Source organism: Saccopteryx leptura, chromosome 1 (assembly GCF_036850995.1).
Source record: "Saccopteryx leptura isolate mSacLep1 chromosome 1, mSacLep1_pri_phased_curated, whole genome shotgun sequence".
Taxonomy (NCBI): domain Eukaryota; kingdom Metazoa; phylum Chordata; class Mammalia; order Chiroptera; family Emballonuridae; genus Saccopteryx; species Saccopteryx leptura.
This window is the reverse complement of record NC_089503.1, coordinates 61643476-61670505: the sequence shown is the minus strand read 5'-3', so window position 1 is coordinate 61670505 and position 27030 is coordinate 61643476. Positions and strand designations below refer to the sequence as shown.

General features: G+C 36.1%; 1 protein-coding gene across 8 annotated transcripts in view; it reads right to left on the bottom strand.

The window, feature by feature from the left end:
* EMSY (EMSY transcriptional repressor, BRCA2 interacting) overlaps nt 1–27030 on the bottom strand; it is a 110291-nt gene that overhangs the window by 20094 nt on the left and 63167 nt on the right. For all 8 annotated transcript variants that reach the window (XM_066368890.1, XM_066368834.1, XM_066368852.1 and 5 more), the window contains 4 exons: nt 25811–25981; nt 10523–10659; nt 6548–6721; nt 4336–4534 (listed from right to left, as the gene is read on the bottom strand). In XM_066368890.1, the coding sequence (XP_066224987.1) occupies nt 4336–4534; nt 6548–6721; nt 10523–10659; nt 25811–25981 (681 nt within the window). The remainder of the gene's footprint in view (nt 1–4335; nt 4535–6547; nt 6722–10522; nt 10660–25810; nt 25982–27030) is intronic.

Here is a 27030-nt window from a genome sequence, read left to right as displayed (position 1 = left end):
GTAAGAAAGGGAAAAAAAGAGATCCAAACATCAGGAGCAGTGGAAGGCATATGGTCCAATCTTTAGTTAGTGACCAAGGCAAGTAAGGTCTTGATCCATTAGGCTTGGTCACCTGTTGTTTAACAAGATCTAAAGATCTAAAAATACTCCCTATGTGTACCACTTAAAAGGATCACTCACAAGGTGTAGAAAGAACCCCAGAAAGGAAAAGCCACTTTGGATTCAGACAACAAAAATAAGTTTATAAGGCTGAAGTTTAACACTATGCCACAGATACTATGGTTACTGTTTTGCTATTTGTTCCTTCAGTATAAGTTTTACTGAATGTGTACTTAGTGCTAGTTAACCTGTTGCTAATTACTGGATATACAGAGATAAATATAACCCTTGCCCTTGAGAAGCTAGTGTGGATAACAATTATTATAAACTAACAAAAAGCATAAAATAAAACGATCAATGATAAAATAGCCAGTAGTACAAAGCAATTCTGGAAGCACAATGTAGAAGGAATGAGCAGCAAGGTAAAAATGAAGGTCTCTATTCTAGCCCGTGAGGGAATAGTTCAGGAATAAAGTATAACACCTACACTGCTCATACTTAGGGATGGGAGATGATGCAGAAAAGTTTAGAAACCTGAAGTAGAATCAAGAAATTCCCCTGGCAAAGAGACATCTGTCTTTCCAGGATTTGTACAGAGAAAGTAATCAGAGAAAGAGATCTGAAGTCAATAAAAGGTTGATTCATTTTTACAGTAGAATGCCAATTATCAAATATATAAATAATGGACTTTAGAAAATCATCAGAAGATGCTAAAATTAGCAGATAAATGTTTAATGAGAAACATAACATTTATATAGTCTCAAAGTATCTCCCCATTAATTAAATCTCAAAAGAAAATAAGTAACTTCATAATGCAAAAAAAGGAAAGACATCACCTTAGCCAAGTGATCATTAACATCATCAATATTGGGACAAGCTGACATCATGTGCATAATGATGAAATAAAACTAAGGGCATAGCACATCTGTAGAATTCCTACTCAATCTAATCAAGAGGAAACAGACAAAAACAAACTGAATATTCTACAAAGTAACTGATCTATATACTCTTCAAAACACTAACAAGGTCAAGAAACACAAAGAAAGACTGAAGAATTATCCAAAGTAAAAGGAAAATAAAGAACCATGACAATTAAATGCAACTAAATGCAATGCATGGTCCTGAGTTAGACTGGACTTATGAAAGGAGTATAAAGAACATTATTGGACAGTTGACGACATTTGAATGGACTGTAGATTATAGAATCACAGCATTAAATTTCTTGATTTTGAAATTACATTTCAGTTATGAAGAGACTAACACTTAAGAAATAGAAACCTACAAATGTAAGTATTTAGAGGTAAAGGACATGATATCTAAAACTTCCTCTCAAATAGTTAAGAAATTTAAATATTGTAAACATGATGGTTGTGGGGGGGAGGGGTATAAAGAGAATTAACAACAAAGCCAAAAGGGCAAAATGTAAACTAGTGGTGAATCTAGGTCAAGAGTAAACACAGTTCTTTTTACTCTTCTTGCTACTTTTTTCTAAGTTTGAAATTACATTTAAAAAAATAGTTGCTATAAGAGAGGGGCTAAAACTCACAAAAACAATATAAAAAAAAAAAGGACTGCTATGTAGTGCTTATATTCCTAGTAGTTACAACCTTCATATACCCTGAAAAACAGCATGATTTTAGACTGACTCAAATCTTTATCCCTTTCTCTTTAAATCGAAGCATATATATTCCCAGCCCCTTGTCTTTGTGAGAATGTACTAAGAAGCTATACAAATATAAGAGGAGAGGGGCAAATGCAGATTATAAAAACTGGCTTTATAGTCAATTATATTAGATATGCTTATTCTTAATTATAAAATGTATTATTACAGAACATTTTAAAATACACAGTGAATGATAGAGAACTAATAAATAAAAATAGATAATGCTTGTATTAAAACAGATCAAAGAGCAGAAAACCATATCAATCACTTCCAAAAAGAGCCAAACTCTTGTACTATTCTTAGAATGAAACTGAAGATTCAGTAATGAAATGACATGTTTGGGAAGTACAACTCGCCTAGAGCTCCCTTAGGAAAATAAGAGCAATTTCAAAAGATAATCTGATATATATGATATATATATATGGACATCTACTGTTCATATCCCCCTTTCAGCACCAACTCATAAGCTAAATATTTTACATATTTTATAAAATGAGTGACATACTGCTATTTGTCAAAATCGACTTTTTTATTTTCTTTGAATTGATGAGTTTTCAAAGGCCATTTCAAATGCTTTGTTACCCTTGCCTCACTGGAGTATGATCTTCCAGCCTTTGGCATTTTTTCATTACTAATAAAATTCTTATACTGAAGTTGTACATGTATTATTCTTTATCCCTTATTCTAGAATTTAAGCTCCTAGGGAGCAAGGACTATATTTTACTCAGCTTTTGTAGGTTCTAGCACAATGCTTAGCACACAGTGTAAACTAATAAATAATTCTCAAATTGAATTAATGGAATAATTAGCAATTTGAACCATTAGTCTCCCAAAAAGACTAATTTGGGAAGACTCTACTGAAGAGTTAAAATAATAAGTGCTTGCACAATATGAAGAATCTGTATTAGAAAAATGCTAACAAAGCACTCCAGAAAAGAAAATAGGGAGGCAGGGAGAGGGAATAGAGTGAATGAAGAATGATCAAAGGAAGATAAACAGCTTTGCTTAGATGCATCAGAGTGCCATAAACATAGGCATAATACCCTGACAATAAGGGTGGTTCAAGGTAACTGACAGACATGAGTACTAGATTTGTAGAAGGTCTCAAAGACTATGATCATGAGTTAATTTCAAGAGACTTCCTAGAAGAACAACATAATTAAAACAGCACTGGCCCTGGCCGGTTGGCTAAGCGGTAGAGCATCGGCCTGGCGTGCAGGGGACCCGGGTTCGATTCCCGGCCAGGGCACATAGGAGAAGCGCCCATTTGCTTCTCCACCCCCCCCTCCTTCCTCTCTGTCTCTCTCTTCCCCTCCCGCAGCCAAGGCTCCATTGGAGCAAAGATGGCCCGGGCGCTGGGGATGGCTCCTTGGCCTCTGCCCCAGGCGCTAGAGTGGCTCTGGTCGCGGCAGTGATGCCCCAGAGGGGCAGAGCATCGCCCCCTGGTGGGCAGAGCGTCGCCCCTGGTGGGCGTGTCGGGTGGATCCCGGTGGGGCGCATGCAGGAGTCTGTCTGACTGTCTCTCCCGGTTTCTAGCTTCAGAAAAATACAAAAAAAAAATAAATTAAAAAAAACAAACAAAAAAAACAGCACTGAGGGACCCTGGCCGGTTGGCTCAGTGGTAGAGCGTCGGCCTGGCGTGCAGGAGTCCCGGGTTCGATTCCCGGCCAGGGCACATAGGAGAAGCGCCCATCAGCTTCTCCACCCCTCCCCCTCTCCTTCCTCTCTGTCTCTCTCTTCCCCTCCCGCAGCCGAGGCTCCATTGGAGCAAAAGATGGCCTGGGCGCTGGGGATGGCTCCTTGGCCTCTGCCCCAGGCGCTAGAATGGCTCTGGTCGCGACAGAGCGACGCCCTGGATGGGCAGAGCATCGCCCCCTGGTGGGCGTGCCCGGTGGATCCCGGTTGGGCGCATGCAGGAGTCTGTCTGACTGCCTCCCCGTTTCCAGCTTCAGAAAAATAAAACAAAACAAAACAAAACAAAACAAAACAAAAAAACAGCACTGAGGACAAACTGCTTCCTTACTATAAAGTTTGGCTTCATAGTCCTTTCCTTATAATTTGAAGAGCCATACAATTATTATCTAAACTGGCATACCTTTGAGAGTGAAAGGGAATGCTATTAATAATTATTCTAGAACAAACATAAACTAGTACTTGTCCCATGCAAACTGCAGTGTATGGTCACCCTACTTATAGCCCACTCTACCCACCTTGATTCTTTCTCAAGATTCGGAAACAACCATTTCAAAAGTCATATTCATTTTCTTGCATACCTCTACTTACCCAAAGAAAACAGGAGAAATCACAGCTCTAAGCAGTTTGATAATACCTACCTATCAAAATCATCATCTTCAGTTTATCAATTAATTTGATGAACAAACATATGCCATGCAGTAAAGAATGGTAAGCCTTACCAAACATAAAATTTCAGCTCACTAATTACGTATCAAAGAAAAGAAAATCAAATCAAAAGAATAGATAAATAAAGCATACATGTTGGTTAGAAATCCCTAGTGCAACTATTTTGGAACTAGGGTACTATGTCAGCAGTAATTATATAAAATGGATCTTACCTTGGGAACTTTGGGAGGACTCTGTAGAAGAGGAACTACTATCTGTATAACCTTGTGGTTCTTCTTTTCCCTCCTGAATAGAAGAATTACTGGCCTCTGCCACCCTGGATGCTTGCTGTAATGTTTCTGTGACTAGCTGCCTTGTTTGTTCACTAACAACTGTGGCTTGAAACGTCACTGGTTTGGGTTTAATAAGAACCTAGAAGTAAAGCAGAAATATACCAAGTTTAAGTTTTAGAGCACTATTTAAAATGTTAAATGTCTATGTCATAAACAGTAATATTTTTCTGATCAGCATTCCATATATTTATATACTTTGGGCACAACATTGTTTATCAAAGACTAATTCAATCTATGAATAAGTTATAATCAACCCACACACATTTTAAATGGTACATGCCAGATTACAACAGCCATGATTCTAACAAGAGCCATTGCCCCTGTTTTTTCTTGCCTGTAATGTCTTTGGGAAGTCATTTTACAATTTGTAGGTTATATGGTAGAAATGATAATCACAAGCTAAGGATAACAAAATAAAAAGACACAAGGAGTCTAGATTCCCAGTGGAATTTTTGTGCCATGGTAACAGTCCTGGATTTTCCCAGTCTGATCATTAATTAATATAATAAAACCCTACTTTGTTTAAGTCACTGCTCTTCAGGTTTCTACCATTAGCAACCAAATGAAATTTCTCATTGACACTTGCACAAAGTAAACTTGCTTGGGATCTAAATCCTCTTTGAAGAAATCTCCAGAGCAACAATGATGTAGACAACTATTAGAAGCAATATGCAACATGTAGTAGATCAACTCTTGGCAAAGGTAAAAACCAGACACTAAAAAAAGAGGAATGGGAAAAAGGTTTCAAACTGAACCAATTCCACTTCCGAATTTAAACTCTAGGAGTTGACTCCAATTGGGTGTATGAAATAAAAATGTTAACTCACCACCATTTATTTTTTTACTTCTCCCACATATAAGATTCTGAACCTTTTCAGATGCTATTAAGTCACCCATTTCTAAGAATTCAAAAATGAAAACATACTACAATTCAGATGATGGAGCAAATAAAATTGTTCCATTTGAATCTTAAAGGCAATTGGAACATATTTCTAATCACCAAACTTACTTGTTTAGACAGTAAAGTATTTGGCTATAATTCTGAAGGAATCATTCCAAAGACAAATTATTAGTTCATAGGTAAATTACCAACTTTTACAAAAATTCTAGGATGCCATTTCTCAACCAAAGCTGACTTTGCTTCCTTTGATATTTTCACATGTCATGTAAAATAGGCAGTAGCCCAGCAATGTAAGATTAAATCCTGGGCCTCCATTTCCTAGTCAAATTTCCAGAAAAGTTAGCTTAGTGGCTGAAAAATTTTCCATTATTTAAGTTTCAAGTACAGCAAATTTTGTAAGTAAATAAAGAGTTTTTGATGGCTATAGTAGCTTATAAAAAGTAAATACTTTTCTCTGAGAGATTCTGAATAACTGCCATTCTTTCTCAATAATGTACTCCTCAAATAATGATTTGCATCTTCAACAAATTTTATTCCAAGGGGATTCTTTTCTCCAATTTTTGACAAATATGACACAAATATTTAAATTTTTAAAAAAAGTACTGAAGAGTCACAGGTTTTGAAAATAGAGGGGGGCCCTGGCCGGTTGGCTCAGCGGTAGAGGGTCGGCCTAGCGTGTGGGGGACCCGGGTTCAATTCCTGGCCAGGGCACACAGGAGAAGCGCCCATTTGCTTCTCCACCCCCCCCCCTCCTTCCTCTCTGTCTCTCTCTTCCCCTCCCGCAGCCAAGGCTCCATTGGAGCAAAGATGGCCCGGGCGCTGGGGATGGCTCCTTGGCCTCTGCCCCAGGCGCTAGAGTGGCTCTGGTCGCGGCAGAGCGACGCCCCAGAGGGGCAGAGCATCGCCCCCTGGTGGGCAGAGCGTCGCCCCTGATGGGCGTGCTGGGTGGATCCCGGTCGGGCGCATGCGGGAGTCTGTCTGACTGTCTCTCCCCGTTTCCAGCTTCAGAAAAATACAAAAAAAAAAAAAAAAAGAAAGAAAATAGAGGGGTAATTACACACATTCAGTCATAACTTTTAATAATTTGATTTTTAAAATATTACTGTTCTTTTCATTCAATTTTCTACTTCAGAATTTTAGAAATTTAAAATATATATGAACCAATAAAAATCACTATATCTTATAGCATACCTGTGTTTTCCCTTGCTGCCCATAAACAATTTTTGTTGGGATGATTTTAGCTGCTGGTTGAACTGTGGAACCTATTCCTTTTGGTTGAGTTACAATCATTTTGGTGATGGGTCTCGTAGCAGTGATAATAGCTGGCTTTGCTCCTGTTGGCACTGTCTGAATAGTCTTTTCTCCCTAAATTGAAGTCAGTAATATATGAGATTTACAAGCATTAAAATAATAAAAACTGTCCTTTTACTGAAAAATCACAGATTTTACCAAGATGATGGATAAAAGAACTATAATTGTGTAATAAAGTACAATGTTTTCACGTGATCAAAAATCCTAGAATTAGTTGAAATGATCTTAGAAGTCATCTGACTTTCTACTCAAAGAAGACATTATTTCCTATGAGTGAAATAAAAAAATTGACTTAAGAATACTTACTATACTGTCTCATTTATAGAATGCACATATTAAAAGTCAAAAAATTATAGAATATATACTAAAATGTTAATAATTATCTAAGAGTTGCAATTATAGGTCTTGTCCCATCCCCACACTTACGTTTATTTTCTAATTTATCTAAAATAAACATTTATGTAATAAAAGAAATTACTGTGCATCATACCAACAACTAAACATACACATACAAAATTAACTGCCTAAGCTTCCAAATATAAATTAGAAGGATAAATAACAGAATGTCTATGTGGAAAAGTATGGGCAAAAGATGAAATAAGCAAAAATTTAACATTCTGTCTGAGGTTATATGAGAAAATACAAAGAAAAAACATAGGGCATTTCTCACGTTTATTACTAGTATATTACTAATATCACTTTAGTCTATTGACTAGATAGATAGCTTAAGCCTGTTAACTTTTCATCGTTTTCTAATTTTCATCTGTTTTATTCTTAAGTACCATTTTCTGGTCATTTATGAAGTCAATAGTTAAACTTAAGTAATTTAAATTCAAATACAATGATTTTACTAAATTAATAAAATTTTAAAAATTAAAATCCAAAAATAAAAAGGAATGGATCTGAACATTTTCATCTTACTGTTTTTTTTTAGGTTTTTAGTCATTAAATGTGTGTCTGCCTAAACTTAACAGCCCATAAAAACAAAGCACCCAGGTGAGCTAGCAAAAGGGTAATCACTATGAATTTAGAGCTAAAATTACAAAATTACAAAAATCACAAGATTACCTCTCTGTTATAATTACCTATTTGTTATAATTACCTTAGGAGAACATGAAGTAGACTCTGCCAGCTGTGTGCTTATTTAACACATATACCCTTTCACAGTAGTATCTCTGGAAAGAGCTCTAGTTCATTTGCCAAGAACTGCTGGTTTGCAAGTGGGCATACATATCTATATATTAAATACTTGATGGACCCTAAGTATAATGACCCATTCAAAGCCAATTCAAAACCAACTAGCAGGCTGTTTTTGAAAAAGCTCTTCTGATGTATGTGTGTGAGCATGCACAGGAAAGAAAGTGGTTAATGTACAGGTGCATGTACATGTATGACAGAGGATGGTCTTATAGTCTTTTCTGCTGTAACTATCATTCCCTGTGTCAAAGTGTTGCGATTAGATAAATCTAGCAGCTAGGATTCACAAATAACTCAAATCTACATGACCATAGGACTTAGGTTACATGTCAGCCCCTTTTATATATATAGTTCTATGAAACTGCAAACCAGATTATAAAGGATTCTGAAAATCTAAATTCTAATCCTGGCTTTACTTTTGGCTATGTGAACTCAGGCTAGGAACAAACTATGTCTTCCCACATGATAAAAAAATCTAATGCTGGACCCTTATCAACACTGTAAAGACTAAGATGCTCAGCCAGGAATCTATTAAATATCCACTATCATGAAGTACAGCATTCTTTTTCTAGCAAAGTAGGGCCATTACCAAGCTTAAATAGTTAAGTACCAAGAGTAATTACAATTAAAAAAAAAAACTTATTTATTGAGGACTTCCTACATGCCAGGCACTGTTCTAAACACTACCAAACTGCTACCAGTTAGTGAAAAAAATCACTGGTAGAGATAATCATCCCCAAAATACAAATGAGGAAATTAAGGATAAGAGAAACTGAATTAAGTTAGCTAGTGATGGGTGGGATTCAGCCGGTTCTCACTGGTTCAGCAGAATCGATACCTAATTTTTTGAAGTTTGGCAAACTGGTTCTTAAAATGGCACTTGTAATCAGGTCTCTCTAAGGGGGCGCCTGGACAGCTGCCCAATGTGGAAATCACAAATTTACATTCCTTACTCTTTTTTAATGTTCATCTGCACAATAGCATATTCTAAGTGCCCGCAGTAATGTTCATTCAGTCCACAGATGAAAAATTTTGACGGACCTATGCTTCTAATATTTATTTACTCATTTCATAAAATTCATTATACCTTTGATGAAATACTACATTTTTAATTCCCTTGCATTTGTTACTTCAATAGGAAGCGAGGACACCAATCAAGAAGCAATATGAGCCCTGGCCGGTTGGCTCAGTGGTAGAGCGTCAGCCTGGCGTGCAGGAGTCCCAGGTTCGATTCCCGGCCAGGGCACACAGGAGAAGCGCCCATCTGCTTCTCCCCCCCTCCCCCTCTCCTTCCTATCTGTTTCTCTCTTCCCCTCCTGCGGCCAAGGCTCCACTGGAGCAATGTTGGTCCGGGTGTTGAGGATGGCTCCATGGCCTCTGCCTCAGGCATTAGAATGGCTCTGGTTGCAACAGAGCGATGCCCCAGATGGGCAGAGCATCACCCCCTGGTGGGCGTGCCAGGTGGATCCCGGTCGGGCACATGCGGGAGTCTGTCTGACTGCCTCCCCATTTCCAACTTCAGAAAAATACAAAAAAAAAAAAAAAAAGGGAAGCAATATGGACCTGACCAGGCAGTGGTGCAGTGGATAGAGCAATGGACTGGAATGCGGAGGACCCAGGTTCAAGACTCCAAGGTCACCAGCTTGAGCGTGGGCTCACCTGGCTTGAGCAAAGCTCACCAGCTTGGACCCAAGGTAGCTGGCTTGAGCAAGGGGTTACTCGGTCTGCTGAAGGCCCACGGTCAAGGCATATATGAGAAAGCAATCAATGAATAACTAAGGTATCGCAACGAAAAACTAATGATTGATGCTTCTCATCTCTGTCCATTCCTGTCTCTCTATACTTATCTATCCCTCTCTCTGTCTCTGTTAAAAAAAAAAAAAGAAGCAATATGGAAATATCTTAAATAACAATTTTATTGTTTTTTGTTAGGTACTTTTTAGTATGTTTTCATTAATATTTTAAAACTCTTTCTTATAACATAATCTAGTTTTGTGTACCTCTTTTATTATTCTTATTTAAGTATTAAATGCATGAAATAATAAATTACCTTTCAGTATATCGTTTTTTTATACTTAAAAGTCATTAGGGCAGAGAACCTTTTGTTAAATTATTTGAATTCTACCACTAAAGTTAACTAAGGTCAAACAACTATAATATTGAGAGAACCAATGTCTATATAAATCCAAACCTCTTAATAATTGCCTATAAACAAAACTATTAATGAATCTGTTATTTGATTTTTATTACACCAAGGTAAAAATAATAGTAACAAATCCCTGTCAACTAATTTAGTCTTAATCTCAAATACTTCTCTTTGCCAAGCCTAAACCAAACAGTAGGCTGGTATCTACTGGCCACATGCAGGAATAAAATTATCCCCAACAAAGGTCCGCTTGTAGTTAAGCCAGTGAAATCCTCCATCTGGACCAAATCCTCCATCTGCATCTAAATCATGAATGGTTATAAGCAACATGTTTTAGAAGCTACTGTGGAAATAGCATTAGTAGATGGTGTTTAAGTTATTATATCACAGCAGTGTTAAAACAAGCCATTCTGGCCATTGCGGGGTTCTGAAGTTCTTAAGCAAATAATTGTATAGCTGGTCTTTCAAGCCTTCCGTGGATTGCTGAGTTTGCAGTTCAAGCTCTTACTTACTCCAGCATTTAGCAATGTTGTGACAACATTTTTGCCCGGGAGGCCTTGAATGGTCGTTCCTTTTCCTGTAGTCTTTTGCACAACAATCACATTGGGCTTGGAAGTCATTGGGATTGTAGTGATTTTGGTAGTTGTTCCTTAGAGAAGGGGGGAGAAAAGGAGGTCTGAGTTAAGGACTAGTGATATTTGATTATTTCTGTTTATGTTGAACACAATTAATATATATAATCAAAGTTGTTCCAAGATGACATGAGGACTGCCATGAAGATGCAAATGAAGGCTTGGAACAGTAAATTACAAGTTGTCCTAGAATGAGAGAATACTAAGAATTGCTCTTATAACAGTCATCATTTTGGAATCTGAGAACCTACCCACATACCAAACACAGTACCTAAAAATATCCAATCAGTTTCTCCATCAATATTCCTCTCTTGATCAGTTTAAGAGCAACAAATCCGAATCTCTATTCCATAACATATATTTTCCCCAAACCCAGTATTATACATCTATGTGACTAGTGTGCTTAGAAAACTCTTCAAAAGGGTCATAAAAAAGAGGCAGGTAAATGCTTATCAAAATTCACATAACACTAGAGTCTAGAGAAAATTTATTACAAAAAAATAAGTCATATATTTTTATGTGATCAAAAGACAAAACAAACACTAACTCACAGACCAAGTCACAGATTAAATATGTGCTTTTATCATCTGCAGCACTCTCAAGAGTGAGAATAAAACTCTATTTTATATATATACATGTATATATAAATTTATACTTCCAACTACACTGCTCACAAAAATTAGGGGACATTTTATCGCTTCATATTCATTTTGAAATGTTCATTGCAGTACTGTTCAGTGGCCAAGACATGGAAACAACCAAAAAGCCCTTAAATAGATGATTGGATAAAGAAGATGTGGTACACATATACTGTGGAATACTACACTCAGCCATAAGAAATGATGACATCGGATCATTTACAACAACATAGACGGACCTTGATAACATTATATTGAGTGAAATAAGTAGATCAGAAAAAACTAAGAACTATATGATTCCATACATAGGTAGGACATAAAAATGAGACTCAGGGACACGAACAAGAGTGTGGTGGTTACGGGGGTGGGGGGGGAGGGAGGAGCACAAAGAAAACCAGATAGAAGGTGACAGAAGACAATTTGACTTTGGGTGATGGGTATGCAACATAATCAAATGTCAAAATAACCTGGAGATGTTTTCTCTAAACCTATGTATCCTGATTGATCAATGTCACCCCATTAAAATTAATTAAAAAAAAGAAATATTCCCTAATTTCTGTGAACAGTATATTAAGATCTATTTAGTAGACCTATATCTACTGACCCAAATATCATATTATCTTGCCCTCTCCCCCATTCTTACAGATCTGCTTCTATCCTACCTATGAAATTATCTACCTATCAAATTTGTATCCTATATTCTTCTAACTGTCCAAGTTGGAAATCTGGTGCAAATCTTTGCTTCACGCCTTGTCTTCACTCCATGTATCTCCCAACAAAATGAAAGCCTCTTGAGGTCCACACTATCTCTTTTCATGTCACTGATTTCTCAGTGCCTAGCACACAGTGTAGGACAATTGCTCAGTAATGAACTCAATTTGTTACCAACATGTCTTATTTCAAATTTTTATCAATATCGGCTCAACAGACAAGCCCTCAGCTCTTCAAGTTTCCCATTTTCTCCCTATTTCAATTTTCTCTATCATGCAAATAGCTCTGAACGTCCCTGTCATTTCAAGCATACTAAAAACAACTAATTTTATCATGTCAAGAACCCAGAACATGTGAAACTAGTTAAAAACCTTCCTAATTCCTCTTTTATCTAGTTCCAACTTCCTATTTTGATATTCAAATTCCTATATGCTCTGGCCCTGAATCTACCAATTTGATCTTATTTGTTCCTACTCCAAAATATACTCCATAAACTAGTTTAAAGTATAACTTTTTCACTATGGCTTCCTATTACCTACTACACAAAGCCCAAACTCCTCCTCTTAGTTTTCCAAGTTCTGTCAGATTTTAATTTTCAAGATTATCCAATATATACTTCTCATTTAGTACTGGTTTCCACAATGATCCTTGAACATACCAATCCCAATGCAACTTGTGCACCTGTAATTTCCTTTGCCTATGCAAACAGGCAAGTCATATTTTTCTTCTATATGGTGATATATCATTTATTAAGTGACTAAGCACAGAATAGGTACTCATTAAAAAGATGACTGATTAAAATATTCTAAGAATATATTAAAAAAATAAACTAAACTTTATTATTTTCTACTTAGAAACCTTAGCATTCCTTATTACAGAGTTAGAAACAAGACCACTAAGAATAAGAATATTCCAGTTATATATCAATTTTTGGTAACCTTGTTACAATGTCTTGGTAATATACTTGCCATCATCTAATACCTTATCAGTCCAAGGTAACACACTCAGGATACACAAAAAAGCACTTTTATCTATGCACCCCAGCTTCAAAAAGTTTCTTCCTTTACAGTATCTAAATAATAGGCTCAAAGCCATGAAACCAAACTGCCCACTTATATCAACTTTAACTCTCAATTTATTCCAATTCTTCATGTGTGACTGATTATGACGCCTCCTTTAACAATGCAGCCTCACCAAATTATGGCTAATAAAAAACTTCAGAAAGTATGCATTGTAAACCAAGCTTTAACTCTACACCAAAGTAAAAATCACCAGCTTAACAAAATGGGGGTAGGAGGAAGAAGAAAAAATAGAAGAAAAACGTATAGCATAATGCAAAGCAAGTACAGCATTATACTGAAATAGAATCAATTTATGACTAAAATTATCAAATTATAAAACTCTAATATTCCAGTGAGCATAATCCTATCTCAGGTGATACCTATGTTGTATTGAAGAAAATATCAGCACTCATTTTTTAAGAAGTTCTTCCTCTATGCTTTCACAGAATTCAGTCTATAGTTCTCATGTTACAGTAGGATGTATACAAGTTTAGTATTCTTTAGGGCAGAGAATGCACCTCAAGTACATCCCTATCTATCACAGCACCCTGCCACGCATCTAGTTCATACTGTATCAGAGAATCCATTTATATAAGGTCTACCAGAAAGTTCTGTCCATTTCTATCACAACAAGTTTCGACATGTAAGTACATGTTTATTTGGCGCATGTGTGCCTCTCTATTTTTATCAATTAATGTATACATACTGACGTAGCAAATTAACTAAAACAAAGTTGATTCATGTTAGTCTTATGTGTGAAGCCATAGTGTACCCATGGCTACTGATAAAGTTCATTTACACCACTGTAATTTTTACAAATTTCAACAAGGAAGAAATGCTACAGAAGCATGTCTGTCGCACCCACCATATTCCCCAGACTTAGCACCCTCCAACTATCACTTGTTTTTGTCCTTACAAAATTTTTTGAAGAGCAAAAAATTCAAAAATGAGGAAGATATCAAATAAGCACTGGTTCAATTTTTCGCATCAAAAGATAAAACATTTTTCAAAAATGGGATATACAAATTTGTATTTTGTTTTATTCCAAAAACGGACAGAACTTTCCAGTAGACCTTATATGTGGTATTTACATATAAAAAATTAACATACAGTGGGTACAAATAACTGTGAATCACATTTACATCACAGGCTATGGTACTGATGCATTCCAGGAATTCTTATTTAAATATAAGGTACCTATAAAAGTTTTTTAAGTACTGATTATGTCAGAATAATGGTGGCGTGAAAGATACTCCTGATTTCTTCCTTTGAAATTTCTACAACTTGAACAACTATAATGCAGCAAAAAACCCCAACTGGGCTCACAGGCATGCCAGACAGATCTATGCATTCAATGCACTAAAGGTGGGATGGGTTGAAAATGGGGACAGAAGATAAAACACTTTCACGGTCCACTTTGGGGAGGATATAAATCTGTACTGACTGGGTTTAATTTTCTCTGCTAAATTACCTGGAGGAAGGAAGCTTGGGCTGTCTGGATTCTGTCTGAGGTGTATGGGAAACTTCGGAGTAACTGGGTTTCCTCCTGCTGGGAGGAGTGGTGAGACAGATGAGCAGAGAGAGATAAACCAAGGCAGCCAGAGTGCGGGGTCATAGCCAGTGTTCCCAGTCTGCCTGCAGCCTGCACTCACAGAGACAGAGAAAACTAAAGTGCGGCCCCCAGCCACCCAGATCCCGCCTTTCTCACTGGCAGTATGAAGAGTGGCAGAGACAGACCACATAGCTGGCTCTCCAGAACCACTCTCTCCCCTGAGAAACAGACGTGCTCCATGTCTGGTCCCAGGGTCTGCGGAGATATGGAGAGGAGCGCCCAGAGGCCTGAGATCATAATTGCTAGAGCCCTGAAGCCCTCACAACACATCTCACCCACCAACACAACTGCAGACCACCTATATCACTGAGACAGCAACATCTCAGAAGAAGACAGCCCAAGAACTTCACAGAGCTAAAACTTGTAGTAAAGCAACACCTACTGGAAGAAACCTCTCAAAACCGAAATTTATTTTTCCTTTTTACTTCTTCATATTTCCTTTATTGCCTCTTACACTTTTCTTCTCTTTTGAATTTCATTTTCTTTAATTTTTATATATTTTATTCTTATTTCTTTGGGGTGTTTTGTTTTGGATATTTCTTTTATTTTGTTTTTCAATCATTTTTGACTATCGTTTTTCTTCTGGTCACAATTTTTTAAATCTCTATATTTTTATTTTATTTTTTAAATATAATATTTCATTTATTTGTGTGTTTTTTTGTTAGGGTTAACAACCACTCTCAAAAGCCATAAAGAGCCTGACCTGTGGAGGCGCAGTGGATAAAGCGTCAACCTGGAAACACTGAGGTTGCCAGTTCAAAACTCTGGGCTTGCCTGGTCAAGGCACAGTTGGGAGTTGATGCTTCCTGCTCCTCCCCCCACCTCTCTCTCTCTCTCTCTCTCTCTCTCTCTCTTCCCTCTTTATAATGAATAAACAAAATCTTTTTTAAAAAAGCCATAAATAAAGAAATCAAATACCATGGCTACACAAGAGAGAGATGTAGTTCAGAAAAAACATGTAAGAATCTCCAGAAAAAATATCTCAATCACATGGAAGCCTTAGAGTTAAATGATAGAGAATTCAAAATTGAAGTTCTAAAATACTCAACAAGATGCAAAAAGACACCAACAGGCAACTTAGTGAGCTCAGAAAACAAAACGAACACCTCACCAAGGAGACTGAAACTTGAAAAACAGAGATGAAGAACTCAATACATAAATTGAAAGCTGAGGTAGCAAGTTTGGCTAATAGAACAAGCCAGATAGAGGAAAGAATCAGTGACATCAAAGCAGGAAACTAGAGATGCTATAGAGAGAACAGACTCATGAATTTAAAAACTTAAAGACGGCTCGATAAGAACTGTCTGACTCCATCAGAAAGAGCAATATAAGAATAATGGGTATATAAGAAGAAGAGAGGGAGAAGGGAATGGAGAGACTATTCAAACAAATATAGTGCTCACAAAAATCAGGAGATATTATAAAATGAAATGAAGCGATAAAAAAAAGCTTTTGATTTCTCTTCATTAAATAAGAACATCAGAAAAGGAACAAGTCAAAGAAAGTTGTTCGATTATGCAAATGAGAGGTAAAACCAACTTTTATTTCACTGGTAAAAATGCACTATATAAAAGGCTAAAAGTACTAGAGTATCTGCTCGTTCTCTGATCCCCTACGTTTTGTGAGCAGGGTAATTGATGAGAATTTCCAAGCCTATGAAAAGAGTTAGATCCTTGAATCTAATAAGCAAACAAAACACCGAGCTACCACCATACCCAAAAAATAGGCCTACTTCAAGGCACATCCTAATAAAACTGTCAAAAATCAATGACAAAAAAAGAATCCTCAAGGCAGCTAGGGAAAAGAAGACTATAACATGTAAAGGAAAGCCCATCAGGTTATCATTGGACATTTCAGCAGAAACTCTACAAGCAAGAAGAGAGTGGACCCAAAGGACTAAAAGAGAGGAATTACCAGCCAAGAATACTATGTCCACTAAAGTTATCCTTTAAATATAAAGGAGAAATAAAAACTTTTACAGACATACAGAGGCTGAGGGAATTTATCACCAGAAAATCCCGACTGCAGGAAATACTCAAGGAGTTATTTGACCAGACACAAAGAACAAAACACATCAAAATTACAAGTAAAAGCTACAAGGTCACCATAAAAACAAGGATAACCTGTGACAACAATAACAGAAAAAGGGGAAAGGACAAAGATTTGCAGTAGCAAAGGAAGATGGAGTGCAGAAGCATTCATAAGACATAGGAATCTTCTATATATGAACACTTTTCTCTTAATAACCTGATGGTAATCACCCACGAAAAAGCTACTACTGAAACACATAGCTTAAAAAAAGAAGGGTCCTGGACAGCTGGCTCAGTGGTAGAATGTGTGTGGAAGTCCTGGGTTCGAGTCCCAGCCAGGGCACACAGGAGAAGCGCTGATCTGCTTCTCCACCCTTCCCCATCTCCCTCCTCTCTCTCTCTTCCCCTCCCGCAGCCAAGGCTCCACTGGAGCAAAGTTGGCCTGAGCGTTGAGGACGGCTCCATGGCTTCTGCCTCAGGTGCTAAAATGGCTCCGGTCATAATAGAGCAATGCCCCAAATGGGCGGAGCATCGCCCCCTAGTGGACATGCCAGGTGGATCCCAATAAGGTGCATGAGGGAGTCTGTCTCTGCCTCCCTGCTTCTCACTTCAGAAAAATACAAAAAGAAAAAAAAGAAATAGAGGAAAGTATGCAATATCAATCACCAAACAAAAACAACAAACAAAAAAGAGAAGAACCAAACAAGATACAGATCTACCAGAAAACAAAACATAAAATGGCTATAGGAAATCCTCAAGTGTCAATAATTACCCTAAATGTAAATGGACTGAACTCACCAATAAAGAAGCACAGAGTAGCAGATTGGATCAAAAGACAAAACCCAACCATATGCTGCCTTCAAGAGACACATCGAAGCTGCAATGACAAAAGTAGACTCAAAGTGAAAGGTTGGAAAACGATTCTCCAAGCAAATAATATCCAAAGAAAAACAGGTGTAGAAATACTCATATGTGACAAAGCTGACTTCAAGATAACAAAAGTAACCAGAGACAAAGATGGACATTTCATAATGATAAAGGGGACATTGTATCAAGAAGACATAACACTTCTTATTATACTATATATGCGCCAAACCAGGGAGCACCAAAATATATAACACAACTACTAACTGACCTAAAAACAGAAACAGACAAAAAACACAATTACACTTGAAGATTTCAACACACTATTGACAGCTTTAGATAGATCATCCAAACAGAAAATCAATAAAGAAATATCAGCCTTCAATGACACACTGGACCAAGTAAACATAATAGACATTTACAGGTCATTTAATCTCAAATCGCCAGATTATACATTCTTCTCCAGTGTGCATGGAACATTCTCTAGGATAGATCATATGTTGGGCCATAAAACTAACATCAACAAATTCAAGAAGATTAAAATTAAACCCAGAATATTTTCTAATCTTAGGCTTTGAAATTAGAATTTACCCGCAAAAACAAAGTAAAGAAACCCACAAAAATTTGGCAATTAAACACCATACTTCTAAAAAATGACTGGGTCAAAAAAAGCAATAAAAACAGAGATCAAAAGATATAGAGGCAAATGAAAATGACAATATGCAATATCAAAATTTCTGAGATGCAGCAAAAGCAGTAATAAGAGGGAAGTTTATATCATTAAAGGCTTATATCAAAAAACAAGAGAGATCCCAAGTAAACAACCTAACATAACACCTTAAGGAACTAGAAAAATGAGAACAAAGGAAACCCAAAGTCAGCAGAAAAAAAGGAAATAGAAAAAATTAGAGCACAACTAAATGAAATAGAAAACAAAAATCTATAGAAAAAATTAATATAACAAAGGGCCAGTTCTTTGAAAAGATCAATAAACTCAACAAACCACTGGCTAGACTCACTAAGGAAAAAAGAGGAAGGACTTATATAAACAAAATCCAAAATGAAAGAGGAGAAATTACCACAGACATCATAGATATACAAAAGATCTTTGTAGAATATTATGAAAGATTATATACCACCAAATTCAACAACCTAGAGGAAATGGATAAATTCCTAGAACTATATAATTTTCCTAGACTGAGTCACAAAGTGGAAAATCTAACTAGACCTATAAGCAGGTAGGAAATAGAAACAACTATAAAAACCTCCCCAAAAACAAAAGTCCAGGACCAGACGACTACACTAGTGAAGTCCGTCAAACATTCAAAGAAGATTTGGTACCTATCTTTCTCAAAGTCTTCCAAAAAATAGAAGCATTACTCCCCAATACATTTTATGAGGCCAGTGTAACCCTCACACCAAAACCTGGCAAGAACAACACAAAAAAAGAAAATTACAGACCAGTATCTCTATGAATACAGATGCAGAAATCCTAAAACAAAATACTAGCAAATCGAATACAACAATACATTAAAAAAAACAATACATCACAATCAAGTGGGATTCATACCAGGAGCACAAAGATGGTTCAACATATGGAAACTGATCAATGTAATATACCACATCAACAAATCAAAGAACAAATATCATATGATCCTATCTATAGGTCCAGAAAAGGCATTTGAAAAGATACAACATCCCTTTATGTTTCTTTCGTTGTTTTGTTTTGTTTTGTTTTTGCATTTTTCTGAAGTTAGAAGCGGGAAGGCAGTCAGACAGACTCCCCACCCTGCCCATCTGGGGCACTGCTCCCTTGTGGCTGGAGCCATTCTGTGCCTGAGGCAGAGGCCATGGAGCCATCCTCAGTGCCTAGGACAACTTTGCTCCAATAGAGCCTTAGCTGCGGGAGGGGAAGAGAGATATAGGAGAGGGCAAAGGGTGGAAAAGCAGATGGGTGCTTCTCCTATGTGCCCTGACCAGGAATTGAACCTGGGATGTCCACAGGCTGGGCTGACACTCTATCGCTGAGCCAACCGGCCAAGGCCTCATCACTTTATGTTCAAAACACTCAATAAAATTGGAATAGAAACAAAGTACCTTCAACATAATAAAGGCCATATATGACAAATTATCAGCTAATATCATACTAAGAGGTGAAAAATACGAAGGCTTTTCCTCTAAAATCGAGAACATGACAAAGCTGCCCACTTTCTCCATGCTTATTCAACATAGTTCTGGAAATCTTAGCCAGAGCAATCATTGAAGAGAAAAAAACAGATGGCATCTATATCAGGAAAGAAGAAGTAAAGGTATCACTTTTTGCAGATGACATGATCCTGTATACAGGAAACCCCAGACTCCACCAAAAAACTATTAGAAACAATAAACCAATACAGTCAAGTTGCAGGATACAAAATCAATATACACAAGTCTATGCTTTTCTGTATGACAATAATGACACTTCGGAAAATGAACTCAAAAAAACAATTTCTTTTACAATTGCAACAAAAAATAAAATAAAATATCTAGGAATAACATTACCAAAAAATATGAAGGACCTATATACTGAAAACTACAAAACATTATTGAAAGAAATTTAAAAAGACACAATGAAATGAAAAAATATTCCATGTTCATGGTTTGGGCGCATAAACATAGTTAAAATAGCCATAACCAAAAGCAATATATAAATTTAATGCAATCCCCATCAAAATCTCAATGTCTTTTTTAAAGAAATAGAACAAAAAATTACCAGGTTTGTATGAAACCAGGAAAACCCCGAATAGCAAAAGCAATCCTGAGAAAAAAGAATGAAGCCAAAGGCATCATACTACCTGACTTCAAATTATACTATAGAGCCACGATCATCAAAACAGCATGGTATTGGCAGAAAAACAGACATACAGACCAGTGGAACAGAATCGAGAGCCCAGAAATAAAACCACGCATATACGGACAGATAATCTTCGACAAAGAAGCCAAAAAACACACAATGAAGAAAGCCTTTCAATAAATGGTGCTGGGAAAATTGGAAAGCCACAGGCAAAGAAATAAAACTTTACTAAAGTTTGTCCCCCTGCACAAAAACTAATGCAAAATGAATCAAAGATCTAAATATAAGACCTGAAACTATAAATTACATAGAAGAAAACATAGGTACTAAACTCATGGACCTTAGCAATAGAGAATAATTTATGAATTTGACCCCAAAGACAAGGGAAGTAAAGGCAAAAATAAATGAATGGGACTAGAATATATCAAACTAAAAAGCTTCTGCCCAGCAAAAGAAACTGACAACAAAACAAATAGGCAGCCAACTAAATGGGAGATGATATCCAGAAACAACAGCTCTGATAAGGGCTTAATATCCAAAATATACAAAGAACTCACAAAGCATAGCAAAAATAAGCAAACAATCCAATTAAAAAATTGGAAGAGGACCTAAACAGACACTTCTCCCAAGACATACAAATGGCCAACAGATATATGAAAAGATGCTCATCTGCACTAGCTATTCGAGAAATGCAAATCAAAACTACCATGAGATACCACCTTACATCTGTTAGATGGGCTATTATCAATAAGACAGGTAATAACAAGTGTTAGAGAGGCTGTGGATAAAATGTAACCCTCATTCATAGCTGATGGGAATGTAAACTGATACAGCCATTATGGAAGAAAGTATGGTGGTGCCTCAAAAATTTAAGAATAGAATTATCATATGACCCAGCAATCCCTATACTGGGTACCTACCCCGAAAACTCTAAAACATTGGTACATAAAGACACATACACTCCCATGTTCACTGTAGCATTATTCACAGTGGCCAAGACATGGAAACAACCCAAGTGTCCCTTAATAGAGGACTGGATAAAGAAGATGTGGTACATATATACAATGGAATACTACTCAGCCATAAGAAATGATGACATAGTGACATTTAAGACAACATGGATGGACCTTAAGAACATTATACTGAGTGAAATAAGTAAAACAGAAAAAGCTAAGAACTGTATGATTTCACACATAGATGGGATATAAAACTGAGACTCATGGACACAGATAAAAGTAAAATGTTTGGGGGGAAAAAGGTGTAAAGAGGGACAAATATAAGATGATAGAAAATGATTTGACTTTGGGTGATGGGTATACAACATAATCAACAGATCAAATGCTATAGAAATGTTCACCTGAAACCTATGTACTCTTATTGATCAATGTCACCCTGTTAAATTTAATTTTCTAAATAAATTTTTTTTTAAAACATATGATGGTAGATAAGCTTAGAGAACATTAATTTACTGGCCAGATGTTACTATTCACAGATTTTGTTTCTCAGTGTCTACAATCAATTTTATTTAATATCTAAGTACACACTTCTCAAAAATCCCTTCAACTTTTCCCCCATTCCCCCAAACCCCTTCCCCTCTGGTAATCATCAGTCTGTTCTCTGTATCTGTAAGTCCATTTCTGTTTTGTTTGTATATATTGTTCTTTAGATTCTGCATATAAGTGAAATCATATGGTATTTGTCTTTCTGTGACTTATTTCATTTAGCATAATACCGTCTAGGTTCATCCATGCTGTCACAAATAGTAAGATTTCATTCATTTTTATGGCCTGTTATTATTCCGTTGCATAAATGTACCACAGCCGTTTTATCAGATTCTTAAGTCACCCTAACAATCTTGGCCACTTGGGTAATTTTTAACCCCAACTACAGCTTACATTCAATATCATTCTATACCAGTTTAAGATGAATCTCAAAAAGTGTCCAGAAAACCATACACTAGAGTGGTCCTCCCACTGCCCTAAGCACCAACCTGGCCTCATACCCAGTTATCTCAACATTATTGACTATATATCTTGGATAATATTTAATGTTATTTTGCTCAAAGACAAAGGAAATTAATAAAAGAATTAAAAAGTATGTAAACACTTGTTCCTTGCCTGGACATTGTGCTAAAGATTAAGAGAATCAAAATCAAGTTTTGCCATTATCATGCCTTCTCAAAATGTCCTCATAGAGTTCACCTCTGAAGGATCCAAACATCTGCATAAAATATGCATGATTCTTCAACCAACCCTCAACAAAGCTTATAAAAAAAACCTTACTTATCTGATAGTCTCTCTATGTATAGAGATGTAAATAAATATTTGACTCTATTAAGATGTGAATTAAATAGCTGCAAAAAAGTTAAGCCTTCTGTTTAATTGCTTACTCCAAAAAAACAAAAAACAAAAATCTGACCTTTTCAGAATGCATTTTGGAAGCATAAACTTGCTTTCTAGGATACTATATAAAGACCTTCACATAATAATATATGTATAATGATGTTCATCATAGGATTATTAATAATGATCCAAAAATTGAAAGTAATCTAAAATATTCAACAAGAAAATGGCTAAATTACAGTCCATCATTTGAGGGAACACTGTGTAGCCATTAAGTGGGGGCAAGAGAGATGTCAAAATATAGTTAATGGAATAAACAAATAGTATTACCATACAAAAAAAAGACAACTGATTATATTAGCTCTCATTTAAAATATATATATATTCACACACAAACATATTTATACAAAAAATAAACAGAAATATAACACTTAAATTTTAATACATTTCTCTGGATGGTGAGAATTGTTTTTAATATTCTTTGTACCTTTCTATTTTTCCAAATTCCCTACAATAAGGAAGAAAGTATCATTTTTAAAAAGTCTTCTATTCTTACAGCTATATTTTTTAGTGTAGTTTAAGAAAAGCATTCTTTTTAAAATTCTTGGCAACCAGGGGTGGCACGGGGGTGAGGTGGGTACAGACTCTAGAATCCAACATCTGCTCATGGATGAAAGCACAGAACGGTGTGAAGTCATCCAACCAGGCCTCCCCGTTTATGATAAACAGTCAACCTGGGATTGGAAATGATTAATAAACTAGACTATACTCCTTGTATCAAGGAAAACAGAATATTATAAAAAGAACTATCTTTATAAAGAATATTGATACGTAACATAAGGATCAGTTTAGAGCAGTCAGAAATGTAGAACAGAGAAGTTCTTTAGAATGCAAATGTCAAAGAGTAAGGCAGAGGCAGAAACAAATGAGCTCCATACAATGAATAAAGTTGTTTCAAAGTATGCCAAGTATATCCTATAGTGGTGAAAAATTTAAGAATTTTCCTCATGTATACCCATACACTTGAAATAGCAACTATGAGCTGCTAAAAAAAAGGTAGATAAAATGTATATATGATAAAACTCATAAATATTATATCTGATCACCTCTGCTTCAGGAAAAAATGTGCTTGCTTTTCATTGCTCTAACCTGGTATAAAGTAGCTAAATCATAAATAATATCTGAAAATAAAGGCCTCATAACATCTAAACATTCCTTCAAGCTATACAGTACCATGAATTCATATACAAGTTAAAATAAAACACTTTATAGTCATAACAAGCTACAAACCAATGAAAAACATGATCTTTTTTTCTTTTCTTTTTTTAGGTGAGGGAGAGGTGATAGGCAGACTCCTGCATGCACCCCAACCAGGATCCAGCCAGCAACCCCTGTCTGGGCCAATGCTCAAAGTAATCGAGCTATTTTCAGTACCAGAGGTTGACACGCTCAGACCAAACAAGCTATCCTGAGTGGTCGGGGCTGTGCTTGAACCAATCAAGCCACTGGCTGTTGGACAGGAAGAAGGAAAGAAGGGAGAGAGGGAGGGGAGAGAATCCAAGACAATCCATATAGAGCAGGGGTTGGGAACCTATGGCTTGCGAGCCAGATGTGGCTCTTTTGATGGCTCTATCTGGCTCTCAGACAAATCCTTAATAAAAAAATAATAACGTTAAAAAAATAAAACATTCTCATGTATTACAATCCATTCGTTTCCTACTGCTCATGTTCATGGTTGCAGGTGGCTGGAGCCAATCACAGCTGTCCTCAGGGTCAACACCAAATTTTTATTGGATAATGCGTAGCGTACATGGGTCGTTGTATGGCTCTCACAGAATTACATTTTAAAATATGTGGCGTTCATGGCTCTCTCAGCCAAAAGGTTCCTGACCCCTGATTAGAGAGACAATGCTCTATCCATTGAGCTACTAGCCAGGACCAACGTGATCATTTTTTGAGAAATGTTTACTTGACTAAATGTGTTCTATACTATTTAAAGATATTGTCAGGTAATACATTATAATTTGTTTTAGCTGTGTTATTTAAAATAACCTCTTAAAATCTAGAGTATGATAATTCTTTCCCTACTGGTTTCACCCTCCTCGGTTTGGCAAACGTTGGATTTTCTCACTTACACTTAAAAGTAGAGCCAAAATTAACAGCTTTAAACATAGTGCTTTATGCCAATACCATGCCCTGCTTTGCTTTTTTCACTCCCTGAGTTATCAGCAACATCATATTACTGCCAGGAACTTCAATCCCTTCACTTAAAAATGTTAGAACAACTCACCTGGGGCATACAAAATATGGCTAGTCTACAGAAATGGTAGACTGTTAAAGTCCACAGGGCTTGCTTGATCAAAGATTATTTACATCATTTTAATTAAAAAATAATAATCAATGAAAACAAATGCCATGTTAACATTCCACTTCAGCATCCATAACCCAAATACTTCAGGAATTAATGAGCCAATAAAAACCAGGTATGGTTCCAAAATACCAATAAATATTAGCCTTTACTAAATAAGTCAAATATTTTTAAGAAGTAAACAGTCAATATAAATGGTGAAAAGCAAATATAGATATTCAAGTATTTCTAACTAAATTTAATAAGCTTAAGTGACATTAGTAATTGAAATCATGAGTTATGGTTCCTCAAACATATTTAGATAAACAAATATTAGTTCTTCCAGTATCTAGCTTGTGCAGTCTCAGACAGGTCAATTTCACCTCTGTAACCTTAAATCCGTCTGTATCGGTAAACTGGGGATGACACCAACTATCTCAGAGTTATGACTAGATTAAAAATAGAAGAATATTTTATAAATGAAAAACCTCTATGTAAATGTAAGTCATAATCTTTCCATTCTGATTAACTAAGCAACATTTATGTTCTATTTTAAAACTATCAGAAACTTAATATTTTAAAATTTAATACTAGGATTAAAAAACTATAAACACTAAACATCAGGACTTTAAAAAAAAGCAAGATTTCTAAGCAGAAAACAGAATCCTTCAACAGTTGAAATATCCTTTCACTAATCGCCTTATACCTTTTACGTGTTTCAGATACTTACCAGAAACTATATTACTGCTAATTATCTTGCCCCCCAAGGTAGCTAATGATTTGGGTACTACGGTAATGATGCTACCACTGGTAGTTTTCACATAGGTTGCAGCTCCAGGGGTTGCAGCCATCCGACCTATGGATGGGCTCACTGTTGGCCGCGTATAGGTTGCCTGAGTCCCTATAAAAAGAAAAAAGCCGAAAGAAAAACTTGTCACTACTTATAGAAGAATGACAATTTATACAGTTTAACTATACATCGTTTTAACTTAAAAATGGAATTTCAAAATGTCAAAACTTAACAATTTACAGTCAGTTTTTAACGCACATAGCTGGAACTACAGCCAGGTCGATTTGAATCAATTTTACACATAAAATATTGTGATGTGCTACATCAAATTATATATTAACCCCAAGAAAATGTATAACTCTGTTTCCTTCTTCTACTACCCTTCTTCCATTAGTTTCATGCCAAAAGAAACTTAAATTTAATCATATTTCCTGCCAGCGCATTTCAGCTATTTCTGTTATAGATTTTAAGGTCTTTGCATCTGTTTTATGCTGTCTCAGTGCCAAACCCAATGTCAGCACTCAGCAAATAAGGCAATATTGTTTGCCTAAAATGTGTAAATTTTTACTGTTTTGTACTCTGCTACCCTATAAATATATTTCCATCTTTTTAAGAGTTATGCCATCATTTCACTAGATATTAAAGTTGAAGCTGCCAAGAGTTGCCAGGAATATTTCTTTTTAGCCTAAAAAGTTCACTATTTACATATTTCCTCAGCTTCAATTGACCTGTTAAGATATTTTTCTTCATATCTCTCAAAGGATTTTAGACTCTTCTAGGACTTTTTTCTTTTCCCAAAGAGAAATTAAAAACTGAACAGATGACGAGCCTGTTACAGTTTCTTACAAATCAAGCAACTCAGAAATAGCATTGCTAGGCTAAGAACTACTACTCGTCTTGGGGAAAATGAAAATGACTGAGATAACACCTTCTTCAACTGAGAAATTTTTTTTCACAATAATTAGATTCAGAGATCACTGTGATAATCATTTTAAACAATTCTTCCTCCCAAATATGCTTTTGCCATGTAATTCACCATTTAAAAATACAATCCCTATCCAAAAAAGGAAAAATATTAAAAAGAATTTAAATTGGTTACAAAAATATATCTGAATCAGAAAAATAAAAATCTAGTGCAAAATAAATGCTATATACATAGT